Source organism: Acipenser ruthenus, chromosome 2 (genome assembly GCF_902713425.1).
Source record: "Acipenser ruthenus chromosome 2, fAciRut3.2 maternal haplotype, whole genome shotgun sequence".
NCBI lineage: Eukaryota > Metazoa > Chordata > Actinopteri > Acipenseriformes > Acipenseridae > Acipenser > Acipenser ruthenus.
Window position 1 is genome coordinate 71,349,977 of NC_081190.1, and position 27,075 is coordinate 71,377,051.

A 27,075-nucleotide genomic window follows, 5' to 3' on the forward strand; every position below is an offset into this window, starting at 1 on the left:
ATGATTTATTGCCATACTGAAAAACCGTCAGAGAAGACATTAGTGTTTTCCACATCATGTTGACGATTATGTACCAGTCTTCATAGTTTTGTCAATAGCAATTTTGAACAGTTGTATAGATCTGTCAGTTTCCAAACCTGTAGCATGCCTCTGCTTCTGGTGTGTATGGTCATGTCGCCAATTACATCGCGTCTGGTGTGTGGAGACCATTACTGCTCCTTCCTGAGCTGTCAGTGTGTTGGTAGGATGGGCTAAAGCAAATGTGGATAGCGTTGTCTACAGCCCCGCATTGCCCTCGTTGTGGAGAAATCTGAGGACCTTTCCTCTCAAATACCATGACGAGAGTGCGTGTTCCTGAGGGAACAGACAGCTCAGCCGCCACATTTTTTAAACAAGTCCATTTACTGCAAAGCACCGCGCAACACAGGTAAAACAAATTTGCATTTCCATCAATAGATATTTTTTACCATTGGAAAATACCTGTTTAAATTGGGTACATTTGGTAAAAAAAGTACCATATTAAAAAAAAAAAAAAAAAAAAAAAAACTATTTAAAATACGCCACATTAGGAAAACGTATTTGTATTATTATTTTGATTTTATTATTATTTTGATGGTAACTTTACAAGTAAAGTTGTGGGGCTTGCTTTATTGGGAAAGTGGTCAAACTAGCTGATTTGTGTCAAAAGTCACATTGTTTACTAATTGTCTCATGCTTAGAATGTGCTAGAATTTGAAATTTCTCAAAGTTCTATGACAGTTAATTCAACAGTGGGAAGTAGCCTACTGAAAGAAGTTGATGCGGTTATTAAAACAGGTGTACCTCTTGATTGGTAAAAGTTATTTCTGTTTTGATTTCATATTTGAATAGCAGAGAAGTAGAGGAAGATTCCATATGCTCTAACTTTTTGTCTTACTTGTTGGAAAAGTGGTCAAAGTAGCTGATTTGTGTCAAAAGTTACATCGTTTACAGTAAATAGAATGTTGGAAGTCTGGTAGTTTTTAAACAATGGGGAGCTTTAGAATGTTGAAAATGTCCCATTAAAGTGAATGAAGATGGACAAAAAAAGGACAACAAGCTTAATAGTTTAAAAAGTATAAAATATATCAAAAAGTTATATACAAGCACACTATTCCAGACCGGTCTACACGTTTTAAAGTTTGAACGGCGTTTGTAGTTTAAACAGAGTAGCGTGCCAAAGAATAAGAAGAATACGAAGAAGTATGTCAAAGATTTAAAGTGGGGACTCTTGCTTCGCAAGCCCCACTAATAAAAACGTGCTCCACCTCAATCGTGGAATCTTGTAAGAGGAGGGGAAAGTATCTAGCTGCAGAAATAAACTGTTGAACTGTGTCGCTCCAGCAGGGAGTGCACTCCCGTCTGCTCAACCAGCGAGGACTGCAGTGCTCTGTGAATCAGCTCTTCTTCAGAAGACGGTCTTCTAACAACGTTTTCTTCAAGCTTACAAACTTGGTAAACAGACTTCCAGTCACACTCCCTGTACACTCACTGTACGTATTATTTACAAAACAGCCAGGATCAGAAAATGCAATAGAATCCCAAACTTCCAGTTGCGGATTCTTGTATTCCTCTCACGTTTGGATTCTCGTTGGGATTTTAAAAGACACATTTTAGTAATATTTTCTGTGGACTACAGTCACAATCATGGAGTTATTGATTAAGCTGGTGCTTGTGTCAACGCTGTACCTGGGAGCAGCTGGTGACTTTGACGGCAGGTAAGATGAGATCGGTGTCTGTAATAACCATGTCACGAATACAGTGGCTCCTAGTTGTCAATTTTATATTTACTTTTGTGATGTCATTTATTCTAAAATATTACACTAAGTTATAAATAAACATAAGCAATACCAATACTGGAGTATTTTCTACACGGCATTGTAAAATATCCGTACTAGTATTCCTACATTGCACAGCTAAACAAACAAGAAAAGTTACTGAATTATATATTGCATTTGTGCTAAAATATAGTGACACAAGTGTATAGTGAATAATGTTAAAGTGTTGTGTTGCAAGGCTACAGAGAGAACAAGCTGAAAAGTACTGCATTTATTTATTTTCCTAATTAAGGAAAACTGGGTCGAATATTTTACTCAATGTAAAGACTTCAGACTATATCAATACAGAAATTAATAAATTTGGCACAAACCAAAGTTTGCTTTGAACATATGTGTTATTACATTTGGAATACAAGTCTGAATTTGACAAAGCAATCCATTGGAAAATAAATAGTGACTTCCCAAGCCTTATGTTTACACTAATAAGCTACTTCTTGGAACTCCCAAGAAAATGCAAACCTAAACTTCATGTTGAATTAGGTGGGACTCTAGAAACCCACATGACTGTAGCATCAGGGACATTTTGTTTTGTGTTCCCTGTATGAGATGGATTGGAGACTTTTTTCATTCTTTCTGCTTTCATTATTGTACAATTCAGAAGTAACAGCTGATAGGCACCTTCAGAACAAGAATGGCAAAGCACACAGGCATATATTCTTTTTAATTTAGCTGAAGTGTAAGTGACTATTTTCAGTGACTAATAGTTCAAGTCCAAACATGATTCAGGTGAAATGTTTTAAGGATAGAAAGAAAACCTGCCCAAGTACAAGAATGTGCTGGAGGTCTGAATCAGCTTGCAGGGTTCCAAAGGAGAAGGATAAGGCTTGCCAGTTTAGGTCAAATGCTTTCATACAAAATAACAATATATCTCAGATATCTTAATTATATAAAAATAAGTATATATGGTCAAAAATATTTGTGATAAAAGAAAATGAATGACGTCAAATCACATGCTGATTTTAGTCTTTTTGTGTGTTTCTTGCGGTTATGTTAAACGGGGGTATTTTTAGGCCACCATTGCAGTTAATTGCATCATGCTTCTCAACTGTCATGTGTACTTTAGGCAGTATTTAAGTATCAATGATAGTCACCATGTAGCCTTACTCCAGATTTGGTTATGTCTAAAGTCCCTTTCACACTGGCACTCCTACTTGGGTTTGGACCCGGGTCCTGGCTACCCGGTCACAATCCTGTGTAGTGTGAAACCACGTACCTGGGTCGTACCCGGGTTAACCCGAGTCCCAGTGACCCACCTCAGGTTGTGCGAGACAAAGTGCTTGACGGCCGTTCGTGAGCCGACGCAATAACAAACAATCACGCCTGCGTGAAGGTTTCACTGCCGCAAGAAACATTTCTGTTTATTTTGTTTAGCCATATATTCTTGTTGATTGAGACACAGCATGAGCCAGATTGAAGCAGAGATGTAGAAACATTTGCTCTAATCAACATTGGGGCTGACGGTTCAAACCAGAGAAGCTTGGATGGAAGCATCAGTAACAAGCTGCTTCCGGGGCATTGATATGCGTATTGTGCACTTGTGTGTGTCACCCAGGTCAACCCTGCTTTATCAAAAGCAGTGTGAAATCACGTACCCAACCCACATGACACCGGGTCCTGACCCGGGTAGGTTCTGTCCTGGGTAGAGCATGCCAGTGTGAAAGGGGCTTAAGTCATTAAAACATGTACTTTTAGGACAGATATTATTATGCACAAACAACAGCCACATATTACCAAATCCATTGGATTAGGAATGAGCCATTCTACTTAAAAGAAAAGCAGATATTTAATGTGCCACCATGCCTTGTGGAATGTATGGCTTCATGACTCTTGTAATATTGTTGATAGTTTGTTAGAATGGGAGACCTGTGTTCAGCAGTTCAAAACCTTTATCTGTGAGGGGCCAGTTGGACCACCACCTATGTAAAGCTGAAGCCCACCAATGTAGTCAGTTTGCAATCCGCTATTAGCCATTAACAAAGCAATATTTCTATAATCAAATTCAATTACTGTATGTGAAAGAAAGGATTAGGATGTGGGATTAGAATTACAAAAATGTTATGTTTTAATGCTGTTTGGCAAGCATGTCCCTTGCAATTGAAATTCCAGGTTTACTGGCTTGTGAAAGACGTGTTCAATGTGGTCTGTTAATTATTGTACAGAACCTCAACATTTTTTTTTTCTAATCAAGACTAAAACCAACTCTCTCAAAACACTCCTTAGCAATGTTCCTTTTCCCAAACAGGGTTAAGGAAATGTTTTAATGTAACGCAAAATCAATGCATACTGTACATTAAATTCTTATTCATTGAAGTTGTGTGGGTTGTTTTGAACTGCTAAACTATTTGAGCAGTAAAAGAAAAACAATGGCAATGTTCCATAACATAACATTACTGTATTCTTAATATAAGTAAAGCAATATAATCTCTTCCACCCCACAGATATAATTGCCAGCACGGTGTTAGGAGACACTGCACTATAAGGTCCTATGGAACTAGAACAGTAGGGCCAAATTGTATTCCATGTCAAAAGTCCTGCTCTGGATATTCTACTTGTTTTATCTAATTCCTTAACGATTATATAAACACCTTTAAATAAACATGTTGGAAATTGGAGGATGGGCATCCTCTGATTGGTTAACATTGACCTCTGAATGGAATGCCAGTATATTTTTGTTTCAGAGTATTATCTAAAGGGATTGAACTAATGACCAATCTCAAAGGCACTGATACAGACACCAGCCCATGAGGTTTGTTTAAGATAGCTTGTGAGAGCAGAACCAGCTCCAACCTTCCTCCTGAACAGGAGAGAAGATCAATGGCCGACCTCTGACAAACCGAAGCAACAAATGTTACTAATCTACTGAATCCTGGAGGAGAAGCCCAGCCAGACGAGTCTCTACCAGGCCTTGTTGAGCTCCTGACCAGTAAGGGTCACTGAAGTGGGATCAGGTGAACTATGGCTTGATGATTTTCCTCCCTAACACACAAAAATGCAAAGGTCAATGTACCTGTATGTGTGGCGCACTGCCAATATTGAGCCAAAATGGTAGAAGAGCCACTGGAGATCCTACTTAAAAGAAGGCTTCTAACACAACATGTGCCCCAAAAATGATAGCACTTACAAATGATTTAGCATAAATTAAACAATAAGATAACAGGCTGTTGTAGCTGTCATACAGTGTCTAGCACCCACATTGTTTGCAGCTTAGAGAACTGCTTGGCAGACATGCAGAACAGTCCAAATACAACCGTATGCAAGATTTAAAAGGCAGCCAAACTGTCTCCAGAATGCTTTGTTGCTGATTTTATCAACAGAGATGCTTAATCCAGTTTTGAGGAAGCTTCACAATAGGTACTATATTATATATAATACTATTGGAAAGCTGATAATAGACACAGAACATAAAAATAAGAGATTAAGCCTATAATTATACCATGTATTATAATAAGTTGATGACTTTCAGTGTAATTATTTTTTGTAGGAAATTTAAAAGGATTTGTTTTTCCTGTGTGGCCTATGCAGCTCTCCAAGAAGAATACAGAGTTTATAGGTTTAATTTATTATGCATGATTCACACTTCATACACAATAATACAGTACAGGTTCAAAACATGTATTTTCATTTCTAGAATGCCTTATAACTTTAAAATGCTGTTTAATAAAATATTAAAACAAAATATTGTTGAAACTTAAAATAAGCAAAACTATACAATATTCCAGTATGAGCAAAAAACAAAAAGCTAGAATCAACTTTTGTGTGTGTTATACTGGTATTCAAATTATTCATGTGCCAGAGAATGTAGAACAGTCGAAAACTAAAGCCCAAAATATATGGAGTGTCATTTAATATGAGTTTAACACAAGACAGTATTTTCCTGTTGTGTTCCTTAGGAACAGCAGAAAATATATCCAAGGTTTAAAAATATGTCCCCGTGTTTCAGGGCGGTATGTCTTTGTCTCTCCCTTCTGCAGGTGGCCCAGACGGGTGTCCTCCTCAAATGGACTGTGCCGCTACGGAGCCCGGGTTGACTGCTGCTGGGGATGGACACGACGGTCCTGGGGCCAGTGTCAGCGTGAGTACTGCTATTGCTGGGGCTTGTAGGGACATAGATGGGGCTTTTACACACATGTAGTGGCTTTAACACACAGGCACAGCAAGAGACCCTTAGAAACAACTGGGGCTTCAGCACAGACACACAAATACACAGGAATGTGTCCATGTTGGTTTTGTAACCACTTGACAATCTTTTACAAAATGACTTTGGAAAAGATTGGTTCATTACTGTAGAAAAGAAATCAGGCATTTTCTAATGTAAAAGCTATAGGGGCTTAGTGGTGTTGCTGGAATATGCACTTGTAGGTGAATCTGTTTGTCAGCTTTATAGTGAATGTACATTTGAAATTTGGCCTGATTTGTTTAGCTATTCTCTGGTACAAAATGGGTTTTGTGCCAAAAAGTAATGAAAATGTGTGCTGCTTTTGTTTCCTGCTTTATTAGAATGTAAATCTCAAAATAATACTCACAGGTTCACTTAAATTTATTTTGCAACATGTGCTAATTTTGCAAGCTTTTATAAAAGAGTGCAAAAAGCAGGTGGAAGAACAGCAGAACAATTCCTATCTGACACTGAAGAATCGTTAGTTCTCGTTGCAATATCCACAGCTTTTTCTGATGTTACAGTAATAGAAATGGCAGGTGTCAGTATTTTGACCAGTACCAAACTGACATGTACAGTGTCAGAGCCTCCCTAACGCATATGAAACTGTGAGCTTGAAGTGACAAGTACCAGTCCTCTGATTGCCATGTACAAAAATCCAGAACATTTAATTTTGAATGCATTCCATTTAAATTTCCATTTAAATGTTAATTTTAATGTTGGTTGTATTGGTGTATACAGCTTAAATCATTAGGATTCCAATAAGTTAAAACCAGCATTTGTTGCATCTATTTGTTTCATATTATCTCCGTGCAAAAACAAATATATAGTACATGCTGATAGTCAATTCAGAAGTGGCACACATATATTTGTAAATTGCTTGAAAAAGTGGCATTTTTGGTAAATCCAAGAAAATGTAATTACTGTGATTTTTCCTTGAAGTTTTCATTTTATATTATATTCAGTAGTTAGGTTCTGGAAATTATTTTTCAGTGGGGTTTGTTACTTGGGGGAAAAAAAAAAATTCTTTAATGTATTGTCTGTGATCTGGACATTGTTAGGCCCCCAATATATAGAACAAATTCATAGTAGTTTGCATGGCTTCTGCAAATGATGTTACAGCTTTTGCTTGCACTAAGTGCGTGCTCGGGTTATTTGTACATTGGGGTTTTTGCTTGGACTGTTGTGTTGCATGCAGCTGCTGTAATTATTGTACACATGCTCAAGCCTTAACTAATAGAAAATGCTTTGTCCACCATGTTATAACAGGCTGTTTAAAAGCTGAACACAATTGTCATTTTTTTTCCCCAATATTTGGTTTCCCAACATGTTTCTTGTTTGTTAAATGTGTTGTGATAAAGATTATGTTTATTTATTTGGCTGTATTTACCTTGCAATATATCTGAATGCAAAGATGCATTCTTTCAAAAGTATTTAACCTCCACTTAGAAGTTAAGACATTAACAGATCATTGAGACAACATAATATCAGAGTTTACCATTCAGTTTCCAAATAATGTATTCCCTTACAAAGAAAGCTGAAGAATACCATTAATATACTGTTACAATACCCTCGAAGATAACAGCATTTCAAGCAATGGCAACACAATAGATTTGGAAAAAATATTGCACAGTGGTCCTGTTAATATCATACCATATTTGTACAATTATATCACTGTAAACTATATTATTATTGCTGCCCTTGCGCCTTAGTACGCACAAATACTGTTTATCGCTCTCAGGATATCAGTTGGGTATTGTGCAATAAATCTTCCCCACACATGCTGAATATAACTACAAAATCAGGACCCGTGTACAAAGTGGGATTGGAATAGCCAAATGAGACAATCTATAAGGAGGATCAAAAAGGCTGGAGAAATCTAAAGGGGTTGGTGATTTTCTCTTTGAATAAGAATAGAAAGCTAAAGTTAAGAGAACAAAATGGATTATCTCCTTGAATAGACTATACTGTATATAAGTAGCGGAGCATGCCCCAACTTAAAAGCGTCTAAGTTCCAGAATATCCAGTCCCAGAACATCCAGTACTAATTGCAAGGCTGTGTAAAGCTCAAACCGTAAAGCAGTGGAAGATGAAATCAGAGTGTTATAGTGAGCAGACTCTTCTTGGAGTGAGGACCAAGTGATCCATGGGTTTGATCATATATAATTTCAGTCAGTTGGTAAAGGAAATGATATATTATGACAACAACAGGTGGGTAGGAAAATACATAAGCCCCTTTAAGTACAGTTTTCGCCAGTGTCTCTTTTGTCTCCAGTATTACCCTTGCAATAGATACAATCCTAAAACACCACTCCCTACAGTAACTCCTGTTGCTCAGACATCCCTAACAGTCTCTGACCATTTGCTCTAAATCTTTGCTCATCTATCATCTGCAGGAATAAAAGAGAACGTAAATGGCATCGCTGACTAAAGCCTGATTGAAAGACAACTCCCTAGAGGAACTCATTACAACATTACATTTGCCAACAAGTTACTGTATAACATGTCAGAGCCAGCAACCCATTGGAACTCATTACAGTATTTAGCATCTTGCTATTGCAATGGCTGAAGCCACAGTAGCTCATTAAAGCATTTACCATACAGTTTGGCTGTCAGACGGCGTGCGTCTTCACAGCCATTGGCAGGCTTTATAGCAAAATTAGGATACACTGCAGAAATACCAATCTCTGATTTGGTTGGAAATAAGAAGTTTCCTATTAACTCCATTGTAAAGCTAATAATAAAGGAATAATTGGGGATATTACTATACCTCCCTGGTTCAATTGTTAAAGCTGAAAGGAACTAGGCAGTGGAACTAGCTAATTCACTTGCCCCTTATGCCTTTGTCCTCTGAAGGTCTGGATTTGAATCAGGCTCAGTGACAGTCTGGTGGTCTCAACTTAGCCCAGTATGGACATTACCCACATCACCAAACCACAACACAATTAGGCACAATTGGCAGTCCAAGGCCATCATGAGTAAGTAAAAATGAAGGACAGTCGTCCCCCTTCAAAACAAGCTCTGTTATCTTGTACTTTTGTCTGTTCTTGACACTATGCTTCCATACAAGGCACTGGTTTAGACTAAACCAAACAAAAACAGGTGGTTAAATACTTTTGATAAGACTGTGCATCTGTAATAATTTTACTGTAGTTTGAGCTATATATCTGTTAATCTAAATGCTTATACGAAGTGGCATGCATGCCGATGATGCGTACTTTCATCTTTATTTGAAGAACTGTGTTTAACCAGGTTTCACAATAATCAGTATCATTTTTGTATCCTTACATCCGAAAGAAAAAAAAAAAACAGAAACCAAAGCTTGCATTAGCTGGCAGTGTTTTGTGGACAGTATCCTTTTTCTTGCAAAAATACAACCATGTGTGTTGAAGTTAAGCAGATAACACCATTCTGTGAGTTGTATGACTTGTTTCAAAGTGCAGGGATCCTCTGGGATGAATTAAATCATGTGAAGGCTAGCTTAACTCAAGAACTGCCTAATAATGTGTTCACGGTACACTACATTACATTACATTAAATTGGTCTTATCAGCCTTTAGTTAAGTTTTCATAAAGCATGGATTATATATATATATATATATATATATATATATGTGTGTGTGTGTGTAGTTTGAACTCCCCCATACTGACAGAAAGAAAGAAGCATCTCTTTGTACAAAACGACACCCAGAATTACTGTGTAGTAGTAGAACAGATTTAATCAAGTGATGACTTTAGCATCTTTAGGGTTACAACCTTTTTTTTTTTCTTTTAAACCATTTTGTTATTTTATTTTATTTTATTTAAAATCTCCAGACCAGGAGATTCAAGACCTGGTTTCCAAGGGTGTCACATTAAATACTGGTGCTCACATAGAAAACATAAACAGTTGTAAATAACCCTTTCATTGCTTGAATCTGTTTAGGCAGACTTGTTTTTTAGGGGAGTTGGGTGACATAAACTCATGATATTGTTTTCAAAACACCAGGGTGAGCACCAGGGACTGAAATGCAAAAGCACACAGTACAGATTAGAAAAAGAAAACACATCTTATTAATTCTTACGTTTAGAATCATGATGTTTCATCATTCAGGATGTTTGACATGTAGATATGTCAAAGATTTCAGTAGATGTACATTTGTAGAAACATTTAATTAATTAGTTACAACATCCACAATCACTTCCACATTCAAAACCTTTCACTGTGTCATATACAATGCAACTCGGTCTATTCAATTGATCTAAACATTGGCAGATCTAAATACCAATACTATTTCAATATTAAATTCAGACCAAACCGGTGATTATAATTACTTTTAAATAGGAATGTCACTGAAAAGAAAAAAAACATCATCAATATTCTGAGACATTTGTTGCAGGTTGGAGCAATTGCATTATTCTTTCGAGTTGTTTCTTACTAGTTTTACAATCTTAAAATGGTTTTATTCTTTTCAGAAAAATGAGAGCAGACTTTGCACTCGCTTCAAAATGGTACTCTTAGTGTTTTTAACAAATGAATATCTCTATAAAAACAAACACCTTTCATGGAAATCAGACCTGCCTCAAAATAAAAGCAAGTCATTCTACTGATATTAGGCAAACAAAAATAAGAAATAGAATTGTCAATTTGGGTCTGTTTAATCATTTAAAAAATATACCCACAATTTTATTTGTATGTTTATGCTACTAAAATACCCAAACTAATGTCTTATAAAGCTACTCTGCTAAGAAATAAGTAAGAAAATAAATAATATTCACACTCAAGCATCATACTTACAGTTGCTACATAGGGCTTAATACCGTTTAAAAATGAGTTATGCTCCTATTTCCTTAAAGAGCAGTCCATTGGCCAGAAATCCGATTTTATAAAAATAGATTTTATTTATGACATTGCTTTTTCAGGTGTGCTGTTCCATGTGAATCGCGTTTAATTTCTACACTACGCGTATGCTTCCACAATGTTCAAATCATGGCCAACAATTATGCATTGATGAGTTTAGTAAACTATTGGTGAGGAAAAGTAAAATATTAGCTGATAAATCCAAACATTTAGTAATTTAGATTCAAACATCCAAGCAGTGGTGAGCTTCTGATATTTTAGTGAATTGCATTATTTCACTTGAATCTAGCAACTGAATTAAGGGCTAATTTTACAGCTTTTTCATTTATTTTTAGACCCAGTTTAGACTATTCCATGGCTATTATACTTAATGACACATTTTATCCAAATCTCCACAATGAAGCAGTGGTTTTATGGCAGTGTAATACAAGTTAAATTATGTTAAAACCATTGTTTCTTTCCCTTATTACTAGTCAAGCCATCGAGCAGTGCAATATGGGTGAATTCTGTGTGCAGTCTGCCTTGCAAACTCTGACATTTACAATATCGTGATCCCACAGTTTTCGCGATAATATTTTCTGCTACGGTATACCATGGTGAGTTAATATCGCGGTATACCATCATACCATGACATCCCTACTTTTAAATATAAAACTACAATGTTAGAGATGTTGGTCCAATTCTTTGAATGATGTAAACCAGTATTGAAATAATATCTACAACCAGTTGGCACGATTGAATAGACATCAATGTCTTTACCCCTTTAGAAACAATATATAAATATCCAATTACATATTATAGTCTGCAGCTGTACTCCCTGGCATTATATATAAAGAGATCTCCTGGCAAGATACTGTATATGTAAGTTGGAAGTACTTGGCTTCCTTTACCCAGCTGAACCCATAGAGTTTCCTTCGTGCAGCATTAAACATGTCAGTATGACAAAAAAGTTGATGCCCATAATATATAGTCTATAGAATAAGACATATTTTGTATTTAAGGCAATGATGTGTTAGTATCATGGTAGTGTATTAAAATCACTAATTTACAGTACGTGGAACAACTTTTTGTTCTCAAAATGTATTTAAAATGTAAGTGTAACATACAGACAGAGACACATCCATAGATCCTCACAATCTGAAAATCCCAATAACATGCTGAAAAATTTTAATACCGAGTTTCATCACAATTTGTTAAATGTTTTTTCAGATATATGGAAAATATAAGTGATGCTGTGTCAAAGTGGTTAAGTGGATACAGGTGCAGGAGTGATGCAGTGCGTGATTAAACAGACAGAGAGTTAGAATCCAATTGGAAACGGGTTTTATTGTATCCAGGTCTGGTGACCAAATAATAAGACCCCGGCAATACACAACATTGTGTATTGCACGGAGTAAATAACAACGGGTTACTGTCCCAAACAATAAACATAAATATCCACCCCACAATAATACCAACACAGTCACCAGTCCTGGTTGCGTGCAGTAGTGCTCGTGGTGGGTGATACAGTTTATTTTGTGACAGTGCTGTTCCGGCTTTAGTGCTGGCTCTTGGCGACAGCTCTGGAATCATGTTAGCCATCTCGCAATTCACAAGACAAGACAATCACAGACAAACAATCAAAACACTCACGGTACGTATGTCACAGGGTCTCTCACGGTCCTCTCACCAAAGCGAAGGAACAGATTGCGTCTCTCCGCCCCCTTTTATGCCGTCACACATGACCCCTTGGTAAACGAGTGCAGCTGCCCCTCCAATCTGCGACTACCACGTAGTTTCACTTCCGGGTCAATGCGTTAATGCCACGGAGTTCCGCCCTCTTCCTAGCTGGTCGACTTCCCTTGAACCCTGGGAAAGAACTGTCAGGTCAGCCGGTCCAGGGAACTCTGTTCTCGCTGCTTAGCGCCCTCACAGGTCGGGAGGGAGATTTACAACCAAGAATCATTGTATTTATGTCACAGATGCATACAGATGTACGGCAGACAGATCCCCAGCATCACTCAAGTCTCATGTCAAACCTTTTTTTTTAAGCAACAGTGGAAGGCTTTACAGTTTATTTTAATTTAAGAACAGAATCAGTATTTTGTTGTATACATCAGTAGCTAAAATAAATGAAACTGCTTGAACAAATTACGCAAATGTCACTTAAGTCACATGCTTTCTTTAAAACCTCAAATCACTGTCTTAAAAAAAAAAATTCTACATTTAGATGTTCACTGTAAACAAGGATTTAGTTTGATTGTATTTTTTTGGTGGGTTTACAATACAGGATGTGCAATACAGCTATGATAATATTTTTATTGTATGAACATTTTAAGTAGTTATTTTAATGCTTGTGAGTTTAAACTGTTGGATATGCAATATTGTAACTGTGAAAAAGAAAACCATAAGCAAATGGTTACAAAAGGTTATCAAGGATACTGTCTCCTAAACAGCTGTTGGTAATGCTTTAATAAAATAAATAAATCCAGGGGCTTCATTTTTCTTTTGTTAAATAAATACCATACATAATTGGACCCCTTTGCTCTATTTTCTTACCAGCATAAAGTGAAGAAACAAACATTTTTGTAAATCAAATGATGATACCTTGTAAGTATGACGCAGCAAAATTAAAATAGGTTCTTTTGGCACTGGATAATTTATTTGAGAAAACTAAATTGTGGAAGCTCTGTGTGTGTGTGTGTGCGTGTGTGTGTGTGTGTGTAACTCTTTTGGAATGCGTGCTGTCGAAAAACCAAGTCCAGCCTCGTTTCATGTTTTTTTTTTTTTTTTTAAAGTCTGGAATTTCTTTTTTTGGACATTTGTTTTGCAGCTCTCTACAGAGTAGTCGGGATAAGGTGCCAGCCCCAAGGTTAGCTCAACATATTTATTGCAATAATCTTGGCAAGCCGTGTCCTGAAGGCATGGCCCTTAAATCATGGGTTAAATGAGATGTAAATAGCTCCATGCAGCAGCAAATGTTTCTGTTGTCTGAAACCCCGGCACACTTGCTAAAGCCACAGTTCGTTTGAACATACTTGAAATAAGTGTGATACTTTGCAGTAAATAATCCCTCATTATGTGTCTTAGCCTTACTTACTGTTTCAGGAAACACACAACATGGCCAAGGTTAGCAAGATGACTGATCCAACCAAAGTCTTGGTGCAAAAACCTTTTCAATACTCTATACTCTGCAGTATCATGTTCGAATGTTGGGGAAGAAAACAGAGTGTGTTAGGAATGCAACAAGATTCTGGAACTTGTGGTCATTTATCTTGGGGATGTGATGGGCAATTGCCATCTTTAGGGGATGGAAACCAGACCCTTAAAAACCCCACAGAGATACAATCTGAAATAGGGGCAGGCACTGACTGGTTGTGGCTGCTCCTGTACTGCTCCTCCCATTGGGTTTAACTATTATATGTAGATAGTAAAGTCCCAAACTAGGGATGTAAATAATAGGAAGTAAAGGGCCATGTTCAGTAAAGGATAATGAATTGTAAGTCTATGATATGTGTCTTTGTCAGTGTGACACAAATAAACAAGATAGAAATATATAACAAATCTAATAAAAAGTGTTATCTTGTTCAAACATTATTTAATTTAATTTAAAAATGTCCTTTATTCTTCAGCCGGTCATTATTATTATTTATTTTTTAGCAGATGCCCTAATCCAGGGCGACTTACAATTGTTACAAGATATCACATTATTTTTACATACAATTACCCATTTATACAGTTGGGTTTATATTGGAGCAATCTAGGTAAAGTACCTTGCTCAAGGCTACAGCAGCAGTGTCCCCCCACCAGGGATTGAACCCATGACCCTCCGGTCAAGAGTCCAGAGCCCTAACCACTACTCCACACTGCTGCCCCCTCTTGGAGATAACAGTGTTGTACTTAGACACAGTCATTGAATTGAACACAAAAACCTGCTAATATAAAAGTGTAGGTAGGCACTGTCTTAAAGTTCAATTAGTTAAATCTTAATGTGAAAACCACTAGCGCTAGTCCTGAAAACTAGTGGTCTAAAATGTTAAATTTCAAGTCGAAATGCCTGCATTATTTTAGATATATCCTGAGCCATCACAGACTTACAGTTTGTCTTGCGGATAGCCTCTTACATGTTTATTGATTGCACCCATCAACCAGGAATTCTGGTAATGTGATAAACTGCCTACAGTTAAGGGAGCTGGGGGCAGTGGCTCTGCAGATTATGACAGATTAGTCTTGAAAAGGGTACTGAAGGACAGGGACACCTTATTGGATCACATACTGCATTTGAGCTAGTGCTGGCAATAGGTCACTGGTTGAATACTGCTTTGAGGTAATCCATCCCATCTATCAACACTCTGATTAGGTTCTGTTGGAGATGCCATAATTTAAAGTATCCCACAGCATCTGTTGAATAAGTGCACGGAATTATTGACCCCTGGCCAATTATTTCCAAAAGGAATGGCCTTCATCCCACCAAGCATGAAACAGGCCCTTTCTGAGGAAGATTCTTTAAAGGCTTATGGTGTACAGTATATATTTAAACACACATGATCATACAGCAGAAATAATCCCAGGCTGGCAAAGAACTCTCTGAGTCATCCTGCTGGCAAAATTAATCACCTTGGATGACTTTAATTGGAATGTATGAGTCCCCCACCATTTATATCCATTCTTCTTGTTCATATCTATATGATACAAGGGTGTATGTAAAAGGTAGTAGGAAGAAGATTGTAGCGCTTTTCACTTCCATCCCATTGGGAGCTGTGTGGTCTCAAGTGGTAAAGGTGTTCAAATGAAACAGACATATTCCACATTTTCACTCCTGGACATTTTTATTGTCTGACGGCCTAAAACAATAAATTATCTTGTGAGAAGCCTAATTTCCAGACACTTATTCAGCACTGTATAAACACTGCTTTCTTCTGTTGCCAAAAACATCTGGCTGAATTTCATCAGAATGAGCATGTCAAAAAAAATGATATAGGCCTCTATTACCTAAGGAAAACATACCCCCTTTATGGACAACTATTGAAGTTAGTGATGATGTTGCCAAACACAGCCACTCACCACTTGACTAATTAACTTGACAAATGACTCCAGTAGTATCTGACCTCAGCATTTTCAACAACAGAGACAAGACTACAAATACACCGCTCTTTGAGTGTGAATAATGCCAGTATCATGCATATCTAAGCTTAGTATGAAAAATACAAAATTTAAACCAATTTTAGGAAGGTCTTGGTTTTAATTAAACAATAATTTTGTGATTTACCTTAACAACTGTCAAACTGTAGTATTCATGCAGCTCTTTAGTAATGTTTCATTTATGTTTATATATAATGCACTGTTAGGCATTATTGCAGTCAAGGAAACTATAAAGAACAACCATTTATTATCATCTCCTTAATTAGTTTCATGGGTAACATGGTAACACTTTAAAATAAGTGTCTGTAATTCCAATGTAACTAACACATGATTCCCTACTGATTTAAATTTCTATTGAATTTCTATTGAATTTCTATTGAATTCATAAGTCAAAAGCATGAGTTCATGACATACCTTTCATGACTTCATAACATTTCCCTTAATACACATGAAATAATCATAAACAGACACTTATTTTAAAGTGTTACCGGTACCTAAATCAGATGTCCACTGAGGTAAATATCTACCTGAAAAATAACAATTAAAACATTTCTGTCTCCATAGTTATATGTAAAAGTTGATAAACTATAATTACATTTTTTATGCATGCTCAGTCCTCACCTGTCATTTCAGACCCATTTGTTGTGGGTATTTCAGTACTTGACTGTCTCCATATCATTTTTGTAATTTTTTCCATAAAGTGGAAAACATGTAATTTTGGCTTTAACTAAGCTTATGATACTTAGTAACACTTGGATGACAAGCCATTTAAATCCACATATGTCTGTACAACAGGTAGTCTTGGCGGAAGTTACATGAAAAAGGCCCAAACCTTTGTAAAACATAATTACCATACCAAAATAAAATAAAAAATCCAGTTTTGGATGTCACAGTGGATGAGATACAGTCAATTGCATCAATGTATCTGTTGTTGAAGATTGCTGGTTGTACTCTACTAAAGTATGTCTGATTTGTATTATTATTATAATTATTTATTTCTTAGCAGACACCCTTATCCAGGGTGACTTACAATTGTTACAAGCTATCACATTATTTTAACATACAATTACCCATTTATACAGTTGGGTCTTTACTGGAGCAAACTAGGTACCTTGCTCAAGGGTACAGCAGCAGTGTCCCCACCTGGGATTGACCCCACAACACTCCAGTCAAGAGTCAAAAAAGGCTGTAAAGGTAGAGAGACGACATTTCCTTTTTAAAACCATTAGGTATAATGCTCAAAAAGATTAGGTATAATTGACAGTAATTGACATTAACTAACATGTTTATTTTTTTTTTCCAACAGCGCTCTGCCAACCTGAATGTAAACATGGGGAGTGCGTGGGACCAAACAAGTGCAAATGTTACCTAGGATACACAGGAAAAACTTGTAACCAGGGTAAGACAAAGCAGAAGTGAGTTACCAGTAGACCAGTTTTAACCCCACTTAAAACGTTTATATAATCATCAGAACGGAGGGTTAACCCACATATTAGAATCTGGTATCAACACTTAAACTTGTTTAGTTGACCTTTCAGACTGGTATAGTTCCACAAATTCCATCTTCAAACAGGTCAGTCTGTTAGGCTCCATTGTCAATTTTCGTTCTTCAATGAAGGAACAGAAGGGCAAGGATTGAGAAAAAAGAAGGTTCAAGAGAATCTAAATGTATTTCAATGTGTAAAGCTTAAAACTTTTATATGTTGTATCAGACACTTCTGTATTTATTTATTTAAAATATTTCCGTAGCAATTTTTAGTTTTTTCACTTGGACCAGATAACCAAAGGATACCTTTTAACAATCTTTTTTTTGTTGCTGTCCTCAAAACTGTCACTAAACTCAAAGAGAAGGCCCAGAATTCTGCACAACATAAAGTACACTTTTCCATTTAGAGATACGCATTTCTGGAAACCATTCAAAAATTTTAACAAAGGATTGGTAATTGGTTTAGAACCATAAAATAATTTTTACAATCTACCCCCAAGTCAGCAATAGGATACCCTGTAATTATGAACACTAAAAATCCCATCAGGAATGTAAAAATCAGCTGGCTCACATTTCACTGGTAATTTCTGGTGATGCGTGTCACCTTGGTTAATGGAATATTATAAATAGTCTGGCTCTGTTTCCTTCTTAGAAATTGAATATTAATAATAGTATGTTTCTGTTTCGTTGGTAGAAAACCTTTTACGCTTCACATTAGATCCTCGAAATGATGCTGTTGATGAAAACCCAAAATCTAAATGTACCTGCATTACAGAAATAAACTACAAGCCAGGGGGCATTCTGTCTTAGACAAACAAGGTTAACTAGAAGTTGAAAAGGGCAGCTCTGTAGACTGACTTTCAATTTAAAATTAGCTAGCAATACAGCCAAAGAATGTGGTAGCCATTTAAAAAATGTGTACATGCTGGCTATTAATGTGGGTTTCTGGACCCCTGATGTTTTTTTTTTAACCTACTTTGGTCAACATGGTATACTATCAACATGAAATCTTCATTGATAAGAGGATGAGCTACATGCATTTACTGTAAAGTAGCTCTAAGCTGAGGTTCAGCTGTTCGGTTATTTTAAATGAGAACCAACAATCTGAACCTCCTTTGAATACCCCCATTGTATTTTATTTCACTGCTAACTGACAGAAGCACACTTACGCACTTTCATGCTTTTCGAGTAACCTTTCCAGAGCTTAACACTAGAAGGACTGGAGATTTACTCATACCTAGAAGCCCCGCAGCAATCTTACTGACAGCTGTATTCAAAACACTACAAATAGTATAAGAAAGGAGAAACAGTCGGATGTAATTTATTTATTTTATTTTTTTATTGAGTACGTTACATAAACATCTGAAAACCCAAAGTGTGTGTGTATATATATATATATATATATATATATATATATATATATATATATATATATATATATGAACATTTATTTTACAAATCAAAACAAGAAAATGTAAATAAATAAACATCTGAACAGACATCGGTTTACAACATACATGTTTATAAAACTGAAACGATAGCAATACATTTTTAACTTTTCAAAAGCAATCGGTTTATTATCAGATGCACAAAAGCAACTGAACAACGTAGATAAATAAGCGCACAAAAAGTTATAAAAAAAAGTCTAATTTATTTTTCTTTTTTTCTTTTTTTTCAACAAAATGATATTCCTTTACCTTGAGTCTAAGGCTGTTCACAATCAATACAGATAATTCGCTTCTCTACACAGGGCACAGCTGCCCGAAGTTATATTTTTATTGCTCTTGCCAACCTGGCATTGGCGTCTCTTGCGGCTCTCAGCGGAGTTGCCAGCTTCAGCTGTGGGTACATGCTTGGCAGTCTCCCTCTGTTCCAAATGCTTCTTGTGAAGTTCCTGTGCTAACTGTAAAATATATTCTCTCCTTGGTAAATTCTTCTCTGTGCATTCTTTGTAAAGTACCCAGGATTTGATGACTGCTAGGTCCAATAAATTGTAAAACACCTGAAAAGGCCACCGTCGGGAGCCAGCTTTCACTGAATACTTCCGTGCCATCTGATCCAAAACATCAACTCCATATATTCTTGCATTGTAAAACTCCATGGTCTCTGGTGTTTATTTTCACTAGTCCTGATGCTAATTGACTGACCAAAACAGCACAGCTGGCAAGCAGGCACCAACCTTTGAAAAGGCTGATTGAAAAACAGTAGACTGTCAGTCATTAACTCAGGCAGAGAGACTAATCTAATTACAGCTAAGCACACTGCGGACTAGTAAATAAAAAATAACAAAGTAGAATACCGTTCTGTATAATCACAATACAACTGTTTTCTATGTGGCCGTCAATGTGACTGCTCCCGGGGCTTTTAGGTATAATGTAATATATCTCCTTTATTTCTGCACTCCCACGTTTCATGCTTTGTGAGAATATTTAATACATACGGACAGAAAAGTACATGAACGCGCAGTCCCATATGTGTTACACGACTGGAGAAAATTACATTTTAAAACCAAAAACTGCCAAAATGACTGCAGCGGGGCTTCTAGTGTTTAAACTACTCAAGAAGCCATATATTACCAATGGAACTTGCCCATTAGATTCAGTTCAGGATCCAAGGTACACAGAAAACTATCACCAATTGTTTTTCTTCATTGTTTCCTGTAAGATAGTGAGGTGAAGTGGCTGATGTTATGCAGGAAGCAGACAGGAGAAGTAATAAAATGCAAGTATTAACTGTTGAACTTCAATCAGAAAGTAAAAAAAAAAACTTAAGCAAGAAATAAACAATGCAAACAAAACAATATATTAAACTCAACCCAACTATTTCTAAATATTCTTTTTGGTATTGAATAAATTTTTCAGAGCACACAGCTACTCTCCAGACCCCCAAAAACTAAAGTCGGCCACCTCTCGCTCCTCCTCAATCATCTAATTACTTACTATTACTATTATATTCAACAATAAACAATTATCAGTAAAGTAAAGTCCGTTAGTCAGGGTTAAGATATATGTGATGGAGCACAAGTTATGCTCGGCATTCTCTCCATCAAATTTCCATTCAGGACTCATTGAAAAAGCATCATTATGCACCAGTACTCAGTAAATGTATTGCTTGTGAGTTCTGTGCCAAAGAAAATTGTTAAAGCAGACTTGACTATACTGAATATATCTACAATAAAATATACATTAGTCAAACCTGTTTTTTTAGTGCAATAATCCTTCAATGAAAATAGCTTTTGTATCCTCAACATTTTTTAACTAAAAGGTCTACTTGATATGCTTTTGAGATGAAATTAAGGTTCTAATGAGTACTTTAAATATATTCACCTAGTATATTACTACAAAACATATACTGTGTTTCAAAACTCTTTAGTTTAACTATTCAATTTTTTTTTTTTTCTTCTTTAAAGAAATAATTTAGAAACCTGCAACTTGGATTTAGTCTAACATTGATTATTAAGCAACGCTGTTGTCAAAAGAGTTTTGATTTTAGAAAGCATCAATTAAGAGTTTAAAAACTTTGTATATTTCGGTGGTTCAGCAATGTTTAGTTTCCCACTTGTGAATTGGCACCTGTCTTACAGTTAAAATGCTTCCTTGTGTTCCCATCTCCACTTGTACCATAGACATATATTGTAGATTAGGGTATACACTCACAGTTATTGTGGTTAATTTAGTCTGGCCTATATGTCAATGGTACTAGTATTCTGGCAGTGTGGTGCCAATTGGAGGACATAATTAAACAAAAATTGGAATTAAAACAAATAAAACCCCACATTTTTAAATCCCCTCCAATTTCACTCTGATGAATAAACAATAAAAAAGGAAGCTTTATTTTTCACTATCTACCTGTGTACTGTTTTTGTCTTTGGTGTTCCTCTGGCTCTCATGAAGATGAGCAGGAGTATGTAACTCCCCCAATGTGGGACAGTCACCCTCCTCTCTTTCTTCCCATGGATCACCAACCAGCAGGTGCACCTACAGCGGGTGAGCAAGTCTGTAATTCCTAAGGCGGCTTCCCCCCTCAACCCTACCTAGACCTGCACGGCTTACACCGGCGAGTCTTGCTGCCTCCCCACTTCTCTACCAGACCAAAAGCATTGCCTGTCCTGATAGAGCCCCGGCTGGTGGATGCAGAAACATGCCTTAGCAAAGCATGTGATCACACAAGTTCGTGGTCCTGGCTGAGCCTCCCAAGACCCTTATCTTTTCATTATCTCTCTGTTATCTCAACTATAAACTCTCTTACTGTACTTCTCCGTTTTCATATATCTTTTTATTTGTGACTGCTTGAAATGCCTGTGCTTCAGTGATCCCACTTCTTGTTTTGTTTCATTTAGAGATGCAGAGAATTGTAAAAGGGCTGCTACCATGGTGAGGACTTCTTGTTCATTAATACAATATTTTCACTGACGTCACATTTCTTCTTTATTTATTTTTTTGACATCCTGTCAACAGTTACCATGTATACCCTTTCTAGTTGAAATCTATTCATGAATATTAAAATAAACACTGGGTAGCTAAAAGTCTGAAATTAAACACCTTCCTAGACTGTATGTATAGTCTGTATGGGCTGTGTCCTATCTTGTGCTCCGTGTGATATCTATGGAGCGGTCAGAAACCAGTGTTATGTACTTAGAAGTCACAATTGGGTGTTGATTCAAATTGTCCAAGTAACTACATTGTGATACCAGTACTTCTCCATAGAAAATTAGATAATGAAATTATGGAAGTGGTAAATAGATCAATAAGCAAACTCAACAATCAGACTGACCCCCAATCTAATTGTATCTTCATCCATTTCTAGAAAAATAAATACTATTTATTTATATGTGTAACACGTGCAGTTCAAGGTGCTATAAAAATGTATTTTTGGCTGCTGAATTCTGAAACTGTTTAAAATTTATTGTTTAAAAACTTGAGTGCTCTCCATTAAGTAAGTTGTTTCCTTTCCACACATGTTAAATTCATGTTTCCAAGCATCTATAAAAATGGAGAGGCGAATAAAATATTTTAAATGTACCTCAGTCATAAATCATCCCAGTAATTCACTGAATGATTTTTTTTATCAGTCCAATTACAATGAGCATACCAAGTAGATCATGTACAGTCCAAATGATACTACAAAGTTGTGGTAAATGTCCTCTGCTACAGTATATCTTTTTCATTGTCTTAATTTCTGTTTTCCCACTTTATTCTTTACTAAAAAAATATTCTTGCTAAGCAGCATGTGCTATTGCTGTGGACCTGCTTTTTGGAGAAAATGTATTGACTTTGCTTTTGTTTTTACTTATTTTAACATTGGTTCCTCATAGAAAATGAAGATAAGAAGATAACAACTGCAAGTTTTCTTTTCTATTTGTAGTTTCAACTAGAAGCCATGTTGATATGTACATCTGGATTTTGATCTCAGTTTGAAGCTAAACAGACAGTCAGCTCCAGATGAGCAAATTCAGTTTTTTAGGCATGAACATGAGGCATGTTGTTGTATATTAAAATCATTATGGCAACAACAAAACCTGCTAAATATATATTTTTTATTTATTTATTCCTAGGGATTGAAGCCGTTCATAATATTCCCATTTTGAAATACCTAATTACGAGTGCTTGACTGTTTGTAGCAGGCTGCTCCAGTTTTCTTTTAAGAGACCAGAAATTGAATGTGACTCTGGAACAGCTAAATCCAGCTGGTCTCCATCCTTTTCAGAAAGCCACCATATAGTTGGGCTCTCTTGGTGGTTCTGGTTTCAGTACAGGGCTACCTCTTAGCGTAGTACAGTTGGCATTTTCTGGACTAAGCTCAGGAGCTATAAAAATGCACAGCAGGAGAGTATGATATTTTTATTTATTTATTTCATTCTCCTGTACTGTTCCTTGCTGATTGTTGGGAATTTTAACAGAAGTTAAAGCAAATACGTAGCAAAAGTAGTAAGCTGAATTTTAAAAAAAAATGGTGTGTGTGTGTGTGTGTGTGTGTGTGTGTGTGTGTGTGTGTGTGGGGAGGGAGGGGCAATTACAGGCTATATACAGTATATAATAGCAAAGCGGTGAGTATTTGAAACTTTCCACATCTACTGAAGTATTTGAAGTACATGATGCCAAACCAGAACTTCAGGATATCAAAAACATAATGAGTTAATTTTAGTATCTAACATATTTTTGTTTATCCAAATGTCTTTACTGGTCCAGCCAGCTGGTCAGACTAAGAAATATAAAAACTTGCAGGCTAAGTTTTGAGATGTGTTTTTTTGTTATATAAATGTTTTCATACTAACTTTTGTATTTGATAACATTAATTTAAAAATCCAGTTGGTGCCTATGATTAATAGGTTCTGTAAAAATTTTGAGAATATTAATATGTTTCAATATTAACTAAATCGAGTTACTAATTAAAACTATTAAAATGTTTGGATATACTGTTACTTGATTGCTGTCTTATTAAAATATGTTTTGTTGAAGAAAAAAAATAAGTTTTTAACCGATTCAGATTTTGCTGCTGATGTATTTATATTTTCAAAAGGTTTTCTTTAGGTTGTGCTGCAGCAGCGCTCCACGTTTTTTTCATTTCTTTTTTTTTTGGGGGGGTGGGGGGGTGGGTTTACTTCACAATAAATCCTAGCGCCGGCACTGGTCTCAGTTAATTTATTTTGTTAGTTGTTTCTTTCCATGTTTAGTTTCTTAATGTTTTTTTGGCCCTGCGAATTGTTAAATAATATTTCCCGATTTTTTTCCATTTCACTAACTAACAGGTAAATGTCATCTTTGTGGAAATGTGTTTTCCTTTTCTTTTAGGCCTGTGCCATAGTTGTATCAAGGTTGGAGTCTTCAGAAGCCATAGCTCGATCCTATTATATCTGCCTACTACTTCTTCCTGTTCACTATACCACTCATTTATCTTTGCCAGAAGGAAGTTCTAAATCTTGACTTTCGGAGTTGCAAATCTGTTTATAATGAGACGCACATTCAGATCTCTCCTTTATAATGAGCAGTAATTTATGCTGTTCGTAAACTTGCTGTGATATTATGGTAGTTATTCACAAAAAAATAGCTGTTTAGTACATCGCACGCAGAAATTCTATGAATGACAGGCTACGAATTTGCAGTATTTACGAACACGTAAGTAATATTAGTACATAGAGCCCTATATGTATAACCTACACCATTTCCAGGAAAGTAGCCACGCTTAAAAAAGTGGGAACTTCAAAACTGACTATTCTTGTCTGGACTGAGAAGGCTTTGTCATGAGGTTTCAGAGGCCAGGTGTCAGTGGATTGGCTGTTGATGTGCAATTGTCAATGCAAGCTCTGATTTCCAGCCATTGAAATAAGGATTTATCTGGAGGCTAAGGGGGAACATTAGAGGGTCTGAAAAAAGATTCTCAAACAGAGAGGGAGATGCTGACCCAGTCATGACAGATTCTGACTAAAATGCTTTGTTATGTTGAGAATGCATAATTTCTAAACTTGAAATGGAATACTTTGTAATCCATGTAAGAATTTTGTTAGGATTATAGCCGGAAACATTCCCCTGAAGGATAATAATAACTTTATATATATAATTTCCTGATGGAGAGCTTGTCCATTAAGCAGTTAATCTTTGATTATATATATATATATATATATATATATATATATATATATATATATATATATAGAAAGTTTTGAAACTTAAAAAAATACGGAATCAGATTTGTATTTAGTTTTAATTACTTCTTCTGTTGCTTTGAAGACATTATTTTGTCATTGTTTTGTTGATGTTTTTATTTATCCTTGGAATCAGCACATTGATTACAAATACAAGAGATAACAGCCCTGCTGGTAATGAATGATGAGGTACGTAGGTACGTAATGATGACATAGGTACGTAGTTAGAGATCTATCGATCTGAAACACCATTTTCAAATGCAGTAATAGTATAATTCTATGCAATTATATTTAAATAAAAACGTATATTTTGGTACATCTTTGATACTGTATAAAGTATTTGAAGTACATGGAGCCAAACTAGAAGTCCAGGATATCAGAACATTAAGATACTTCAGTTTATCAGAAGTGAGTATCAGGAAGAAATTCTGAATGTAGTAGCAGCCTACATGTGTAATCTGATCCCTGCCATAAAACCTTGAACTCATCAATTATTGTTAATGTGACTGTACACAGAAACAGCATTGCATCTGCGATTGAGAACCATTCATCTATTTAAAGACATGTCGTGTGAAATATTTACAGCATGCCTCTTTAAAGGGTGAATTCCAGTCATTTTCTTGAAGCTAAACACGGCACATTTTGCTTCTAAGTGGACTGTGAAGCTGCTACACATGGACTGTAAGCAAGATCTATTTCGAACGTGTGGAATTACACTACTAAAACATGCTAAACACTTTCCCGAGAAACACCCACTCCACTGATATAGTTGTTATGATATTATTAGAATGGCACCACTCTTGACCCATATGTTGGCTGATATCCAAACTCAGAATGTTACTTTTAGCACCTCAGTGTCTTTCGTGCCACAGAGCCCCCTCTTTAGAGCAGACATCAACATTAACCGTAATGTTATGTTCCATAAGTATGGCTCCTAAGCTAATACAATTTCACTTGAACCTTTAACAAGATATACACCAACAATATTTTCTAAAGTTTTACCAGACATCATAAATTTAAGGTTAGATAAGCATCTGTCTGATGTATCTGGGAACAGCAAGTCACTACATTAATTTATTTAATTCATGTTACAAAAGCATATGTTTCATATTTTTGGAACATGTCATAAAGAGATGCAAAAAGCAGGTATTGTATTCAATTATAACTGATAACATTGATCAATAACTTTCCAATCACTGTCTGTACTGTAGCTTTAAACTATTTAAACTCTCAGAAGATGTTAAGGCTGTTTTTTGGGTTTTTTTGCGTGCACTGGGAAATAATGCAGATGTAACACAAATACTTTGTTCCTTTTTGAAGAAAAATCTTGGACTGTTAGAAATATTCAAGGACAAAGGTTGAAACAAGTGATACATTTAAGATGATATACTAAAAAGACAAATTGAGGGATGTGCCGAAATGTGTTCAAATGAGTAGGGATGAGTCTACAGGCAGCTCCAATAGAGTCATGCACAAGATGGTGTGGGCCTGTTGAAACATACCATTACATTTCCAGAGTCCTGTAAAGTTAGTGTCATATGCAAGAGGCAAACCAGACAGGGTGGACTGTCAGTGTTGACTTCTGACCTCTGGATGCTCTCTGTGATGCCAGTGGCCTTTTAACAAGACCCTTAATCAATGTCTTTTCTATCTCTAGATCTCAATGAGTGTGGACTGAAGCCACGGCCTTGTAAACATAGGTGTATGAACACCTATGGAAGCTACAAATGTTACTGCCTGAATGGTTACATGCTCATGCCTGATGGAACATGCGGAAGTAAGTAAACGTAACACCCCTGTGTCCTGCAGTACAGCTTTAAAGTTTTTGTTTTTGTTGTTATTATTATTATTATTATTATTATTATTATTATTATTATTATTATTATTATTATTATTATTTTACTATTCCATTTCGCAACATACTCAAATGTAACAGTATTCTTTTTAAAACAGTGAAAGTATTTTTATGACAAGG

At 36.1% G+C, this 27,075-nt stretch overlaps 1 protein-coding gene across 6 annotated transcripts in view; it reads left to right on the top strand.

Moving 5' to 3' along the window:
- Positions 1–304: 304 nt before the first annotated feature.
- The window catches only part of LOC117409230 (nephronectin-like), a 60,257-nt gene continuing 33,486 nt past the window's right edge, over positions 305–27,075 (top strand). Inside the window, exons 1-7 of one of the 6 annotated variants that reach the window (XM_034014922.3) lie at positions 305–427; positions 1,363–1,736; positions 5,828–5,928; positions 13,664–13,702; positions 17,279–17,371; positions 21,352–21,444; positions 26,758–26,877. In XM_034014922.3, coding sequence (XP_033870813.1) covers positions 1,666–1,736; positions 5,828–5,928; positions 13,664–13,702; positions 17,279–17,371; positions 21,352–21,444; positions 26,758–26,877 — 517 coding nt within the window. In that variant the 5' untranslated portion in view covers positions 305–427; positions 1,363–1,665. Of the gene's footprint in view, positions 428–545; positions 1,737–5,827; positions 5,929–13,663; positions 13,703–17,278; positions 17,372–21,351; positions 21,445–26,757; positions 26,878–27,075 lie in introns of those variants that run through there. The other 5 variants (XM_034014923.3, XM_034907640.2, XM_034014924.3 and 2 more) reach the window with 5 other exon arrangements.